General features: G+C 42.9%; 1 protein-coding gene across 1 annotated transcript in view; it reads left to right on the top strand.

Annotated features, from left to right (window-relative positions):
• Positions 1 to 770: 770 nt before the first annotated feature.
• The window catches only part of DNM1 (dynamin 1), a 38,581-nt gene continuing 32,439 nt past the window's right edge, over positions 771 to 6,912 (top strand). The window contains 7 exon segments of the mRNA XM_009286999.1: positions 771 to 927; positions 2,126 to 2,275; positions 3,401 to 3,604; positions 4,131 to 4,229; positions 4,946 to 5,106; positions 6,225 to 6,367; positions 6,451 to 6,586. Coding sequence (XP_009285274.1) covers positions 771 to 927; positions 2,126 to 2,275; positions 3,401 to 3,604; positions 4,131 to 4,229; positions 4,946 to 5,106; positions 6,225 to 6,367; positions 6,451 to 6,586 — 1,050 coding nt within the window.

Here is a 6,912-nt window from a genome sequence, read left to right as displayed (position 1 = left end):
GATCATATTTTCAGAAATGCTCAGTGGCTCTTGAAGAGACATGTGAACAGCTGAGTACTTGAAAACCAGGCCACAAACTAGCAAGGTCATCGGCAGATGCAGTGAGTATGCCTAGCTTTGCCCAAAGCACTTGAATTTGGAAAAAGAAAAAGCAAAGGAGAACTTGCGGGCTGTGGCTGCTAAGTCAGCATTTGGAGAAGGATAGTGAAAAGGCTTCCTTCCTTTGAAATGATTTGAAGTACACAAAAATTCAGGATTCCTGTTAGTATAGAAGGAAGCTGCTGCAGCTTTTGCCTTGGCAATACTTATGTCTTGAGTAGTTAGCCAGGAGAAACCCTGGGTGGAGGCAAGCCTTTGGCTGCTGTTTATTCTTTCAGATGCATCACATGGTGTTTGCATGCTGGAACAATGCCGTTGTCTTCTCAAGCCCCAAAGTGCAGGGTGTGAGTGATTTTGTAGTAGTTTGGGTAACTGTATTTTGTCAAAAGGAGGCATGCTAGTTTTCAGGCTCTGCTTCAACTTCTCTTTCTCTCTGATGAAAGAGATGACTTTCTTCCAAAGTACAGACAGCTGTATTAAATGGGCTTGTTAGTTAGCTTGGAACTTCAGCTGAAGGAGCTATAGCTGTTACAGACCAGGATTAGAAGGGATGTGCTGTGAGGATAGGCTTCTTCAGAACAACAAGCTCTTATCCTCCTTGAGGAGGAGCACTTGGTTTTTAGTGCCTTAAACTTTTTTGTGCCAATGGCTGAGACTCCCTGTTAGAATCCATGAATGCTTATAGAAGCAGAAAAGCTGTGAAAAGGGAAGGAAACAATCATTCACTCATCTGAAACTTCCTGTTTCATTTCAGGGACTTTCTGCCACGTGGATCTGGCATTGTAACCAGACGCCCGTTGGTCCTGCAGCTGGTAAACTCCAGCACAGGTATGTGAGCTACCTTCCCTGTGTGTCCATCTGGACTGCTGTCTCAGTAAAGAAAGGTCTTATTTGATCAGTGGCACTGCTCAGTGTGGAAAAAAAATAAATAAGAATTTTCCCCAGTAAAAATGGCCTGCAGCTGGTTTTTAGTTCTACCTGCTTAACATCTGATGCATTAAGTGTTCAGAAGCAAAATGCTTCTTAGTTTTTTGTTTTAATTTATTAGGCAAGGCTCCATGCATACACTTACCACAATTTTCCTTTGCCTGTGCAGCTGTGACTTACAAGTGGGTAAGACCTAAAAGCCAGATGACCCTGCTGATAATGTACTGAAATAAGGGGGCGAGATGATTTAATGTACTGAAAACCCAATGTGAGAACACTGGGATCTGGAGAAGAAAAACTACAGAGTTCCGTGGCTGGTCTTTTGGGCAGTTCACTGGTTTTGCTACTTACTTGCAGGATATTTTCATTACTATTCCCCTTAACATAAGTTGAGATCTCATCCAGTAGTTGGCAAGTGAATGTTTCAAGGTACTCTTCCTCTCTTGTCAGGTGAACTTGATCTATCCATGACAGTCCTCTTGTCTACAGAAAGGAGGCAATTTGACTCTTAGGAGGCTTTTCAAACGGAAACAAAGGGTTCTTGGATTGGTTAGCCTATTCAAGGACTGACACACAAAAAACCCCAACCACCAGCCAATTCAAAACCATGTCAAGAGAAGGTTTTTTGCTTTCTTAAGACTCTCTTGAGTCTGTTCTCATTAAGTAATGAGACTCTTATTTACTCCCAGCACTTTAATACAGAGCTAGTCCAAGTTCTGAGTACCAGGGTATCTCCTGGTGTAGCTGTGGAAGTCACCACTGCTGCAGGCAGGTTCATGCTAAGTTTGCTTAGTATCAACAGAGAAGGTCCTGGATTATTACTTCAATGAAGACAAGTGAGGGTGCCACCTCTGCTGAGACAAAAGCTGGATTGTGAAGATGTTGGGCTGAACTGAAGTCTCTCAGACGTTGATCAGATAATGTGACTGCAGTAACTTCTATGCCAACCTGCCAGGTCCTAGTGGGAAAGGCCCTTGCCAGACTTCATCCCTTCAACTGTTTTTTGTTTTATTTTGCTTTGGGACATGATGTTTTCATTACACTTTGAGTGTTTCTCTGATTTCAGTGACTATTTCCGACTCTGCTTCTGTTTAAATAGAATATGGTGAGTTCCTACACTGCAAAGGAAAGAAATTCACTGATTTTGAGGAGGTCCGTTTGGAGATTGAGGCTGAAACGGATCGTGTTACTGGCTCCAACAAAGGGATTTCCCCTGTGCCCATCAATCTTCGAGTCTACTCTCCCCATGGTGAGTCCTAATGCAGTATCTGAATCAAGAGAGAAATGAGGCAGGTTGCTGCTTTGTCATGAAGTAAAGACATAAAGAACAGAGATGAAATGGGGAGTGTGCTTGGTTTTGACTTTGATCTCCATGTGCCTGGGCCATGCTGTATCAAACTGCCAGCCTTAGCCGTACTGTTAAAACGGGTTTGTCTGCCAGCTGAAATATCTGACTGCTAGCAGAACTCCTCCTTGAAACAACTGATGTCTGTACAGAACTTGTTCCTTTCCATTGGAATGGGCATTACAGTGAAGAGCTGCTGTCTCTTCCTGCTTCCTGATACTGCTTCACTGGGCAAATAAATGGAACAAAAAAAATTGAGAGTGGCTTTCTTGAAAAGCACTTGCCTTCTGTTTGTTTGTTTGCATGTAAATACGTACTTTGTATAGTTCTCTCCAGGTAATGCCTATGTCATACGCCACTGATCTCAGTGGAAGAATTCCGCTTAAACAAGGAAGCGACATAGTCCCAGATTTGCCAGCTCTTTAAATGTGAACAGCTGTATGGCCATTTTCTGGAAAGCAGAAGCTCAGTGCTACATAGCATTTGGCTGGGTAGAACTTGTACTTAATCTTTGGTTTTTATTTTTTCTCTCAGCAAGACAATTAAACCGTTATAGGGCTGCATATTGTAGTCCTTCAGCAGAAGGCCCAGCTGACTTCGACAGGAGCCTCCCTTGAATAAGGGTGGCAGGACTGAGCTCTTCAATACTGGGGACAACTCTTAATGAGTGGAACCAACTCTTCTGACTCTCCAGTCTTTGTTATGAAGTGAAAAAATGTACTTTCATCCCTTCCCCTTCAGTGTAGCATATGTGGAAGGAATCTGAGGGCGCAGTTTCCCTTATCAGTGTGAAAAGAAGTGATTTAAACGGAAGGGTGATGAGATCATTGACAATCATGACTAGTAACAGCTAGCAACTAGTTCTTGCTAAGCAGTAACAAAAGAACTACAAAGCTCTGTGTGCTTCTGTGTGTGTATCTGTTATGCCTATTATATATTGGAGACACTAAAGCTACAGGTGGTGCTTATAGACCAGAACATTCCTACCTCAACACTCCCTTGTGCTATCTCCTGTTTTGTATTGTCTAGTCCTGAACCTGACCTTGGTGGATCTACCGGGTATGACAAAAGTCCCAGTAGGGGACCAGCCCCCTGACATAGAGTTTCAGATCCGAGATATGCTCATGCAGTTTGTCACCAAAGAGAATTGCCTCATCCTGGCAGTATCCCCAGCCAACTCCGACTTGGCCAATTCTGATGCCCTGAAGATTGCAAAGGAGGTGGATCCTCAAGGTAAATATGTTAATTTAGCATGACATTACTAAACAATGGCCTGATTTTCCTTTTACCTTTTGGTTGCGATTAGCCCAGTAGCTGTGGGCTCCTGTCCATTGTCTTGGGTTGTATCTTCACCACCACACATTCTTCTGAGAAGTGTTAGTGAGTGTTAACAGTTACCGTAATAGAATTTTTGTTATTCCCCTTTCTTCCTTTGTCTGAGCCCCATTTCTGAAGAGGTGAAGGATTTCCGTTCCTTTAGTCATGGCATTCTGCCTGGAGAAAAGTAGGAAAATCTGCACTAAAATCCCTCTCTGCTGTGGCATAGCATGTGCATGTTTCAGCAGGATATAACTGAGAACTGAGCTTGATTATTGTCTGGTTTGCTCTCATGGCCTCTTGGACATGATGGGAACTGTAATGTTTGTATTCAAGAGCCCTTGAGTAGCCAAGTTGGGCAGCCTGTAAGCTCTGTGAACAGAGGAAAATATTACATGAGTTGTTTGCTTGATCAAGTATGTTTGTTTGGTTTTTTTCATAGGGCAACGCACTATTGGAGTCATCACTAAGCTGGATCTTATGGATGAAGGAACTGATGCACGAGATGTACTAGAAAATAAATTACTTCCTCTTCGTAGAGGTATGTTTCCTCATGCTAAGTCATGATCTCCTTCTTCTATTTCCCCTGTGTTGAGGTGTCCTGGCCTCATCCCCTTCTTCTAGTGCATCCCCTTCCTGCAACGTCTGTTACAACTTGTGGTTAAGCCATCTCTGTTCCAAGCTGGAACTGAGAAAAGTTGGGAACAGGGATCAGTCACGCTGTTAATAGAACTTTTGGGGTATTTGTACCTTGATATGTAGTCCTAGCAGAAGCATAGCCTTATGCTCTTATCTTTACTTTCTCTTTCTTTTAATAAGGCAAGCTGCAAAAATGGAACTCCTGTCTAAGACTCCCCTCGTCTCTTATCTAGATAAGATTGCCATAGTATATCAGATGAAATAATTTTGGACTATGATACATGCTGTGTATAGCCATAGTGAAGTACCTATCCGAAGGACTTCAACAGAAGAGTCTCAAATGAATGAGACTAGGGTATGCTTTGTGATTGGGGGAACAGTAATAAATAAGCTGATTCTCAGTTGCATAGTCATTTTTGTCCTGTATACCGAAATACCAGAACCTAGGCTATTCAGAGGAAATCCTAGTTTTAAACTCTTCCAATTGGTTCCTAATAATGTGTTGCCACTAGAATTCCCCTTTTGCAGTGCTGCCAGCTGGGTAACTTCCTTCTCATTCTGAGTCCTGTTTACATTCTCATCCTTGCAACCATCTGATCTCTAATCCCACTCTTGCAGGTTACATTGGTGTAGTCAACAGAAGTCAGAAGGACATTGACGGCAAGAAGGACATTCAGGCAGCTCTGGCTGCAGAGAGAAAATTTTTTCTCTCCCACCCAGCCTACAGACACATGGCTGATCGCATGGGAACCCCCTACCTGCAGAAAGTATTGAACCAGGTACTGTCAACAGTTAAGAACTGCTGTCTACTATGTCACAAGAATGGCTAGGCTGGCCATCAGGGCTCTTCTGAGATGGAAGAGTACAGGAAAAGCTAAAACTTGTGGTCAACAAACTGATAAATACTTAAAACTGTTTTGCTGCAGTGAGACTTGTGAAGGTTGGTTAACTCTTCCTTCTCTGCATCATAAAAGGCATTTTTGGTGCCAGTACACACATGAAGTGTGCCTGACTTGGGTTTCATTCTATCAGTATTATACATTAAGGCCAATAATAGAGCTTACACACTAAAGGCAGAGCACTGCATATCCTCCCAGTGACACTGGTGCAAAATCAATAGTTGGTTTATGGCGTTTACACTATCAGAATGCAAGGTCTTTCTGGTTAAGCTAAAAGATACCTTCTAAACTTCTAGTGGTCTCTGTACCTAATAGTAAGCTGCCAAGATTGATTTAACTGTGATACTGGTAGTCATTTTCCCATCTGTTAAGGCTGTCTTATATCCTGTCACGTACAGTAGCAACTTACCGTTGCTTCCCTCTCTGCTCCCTTGAAATACTGCCTTAAGTGAAGAACTACTTTGTCCTTTTTCCTCCTTATTTAAATATTCATCTTTAAACCGGAGTTTTCCACAGCTGTGCTCTGAGGAAACCCTCTTATTAGAGCGTCATCAGTGGTTTTGGCTCCTTCCACCTTGTCTTGTCACCCTTAGCATTGAAAAAGGGTTTAACCACCACCTTGGATGTCAGTGGTGTGGTAATCTGAAGACAGAATAGCCTTTGCCCTGGTGTAAATAGCAAATGCTAATATTTGTATATGAAGCTTTATTCTTGGGTTGGAGACAGCAGCCTTGTATGAATGGCAGTTTTGTACCAGACTAGAAGGTAAAATGAAGGTCAGGAACAGAGGGGTGAATAGGTAGGAGATGAAGAAGCAGAATACACCCAGATTGTAACTGGTATCTGTCCTGGGATAGACTTTCTATTAGGACCTCTCAGAAGGATTGAACACAGGAGAGAGGAGCATTACTCTCTTTATTTTGTGGTGCAGAGGAAGCAAACTTTTCCCAATAACTACCTAGAGGTTTATTATCATCTTAAACCTTCTTCTTGTGCAGCAATTGACCAACCACATCCGTGACACCCTGCCAGGGCTGCGGAACAAGCTCCAAAGCCAGCTTCTCTCCATTGAGAAGGAGGTGGAGGAGTACAAGAACTTTCGCCCTGATGACCCTGCTCGCAAGACCAAAGCTCTGCTTCAGTAAGTGGCCTCAGCTGCACGTCCCTCCCTGGATATGACTGCTCAGCCATGACTTCTACTTCGTGCTTTTTGTCTTCTTTCAGGATGGTCCAGCAGTTTGCTGTGGACTTTGAGAAACGCATTGAAGGCTCTGGAGACCAAATTGATACCTATGAGCTGTCAGGAGGAGCTAGGATTAACCGCATCTTCCATGAGCGTTTCCCCTTTGAACTGGTGAAGGTATTGCTTCCCTGTGCTGCTGAGATCCACTTTGTCTTCTTGCCTGTTGTCTGTTACCTCTTCTGCCTGTCTCCTTACTCGTCTTGGTACCTTTCACAATCTGTTTTTCCCTTTGACTACTTTGTTTCACTTTTTTTTTCCTTTTATCACCTTTTTTACTTCCTTTTTTCTCCCTTATTGGAGCCTTCCCATAGTACTGACCTTTCCCTCGGTCCCTGTCCTTGTGACAGAACTTAACTTTCTCGTAGTTAAATGACAATATTTCTTCGACTTAATTCCTAAATGCTAAATTAAGTGTGCAAAATTAACTTCCTTTAACACAGACA

This window comes from Aptenodytes forsteri, unplaced genomic scaffold (genome assembly GCF_000699145.1).
Source record: "Aptenodytes forsteri isolate BGI_AS27 unplaced genomic scaffold, ASM69914v1 Scaffold136, whole genome shotgun sequence".
NCBI classification, from domain to species: Eukaryota; Metazoa; Chordata; class Aves; order Sphenisciformes; family Spheniscidae; genus Aptenodytes; species Aptenodytes forsteri.
This window is presented reverse-complemented; position numbering and strand designations above follow the sequence as displayed.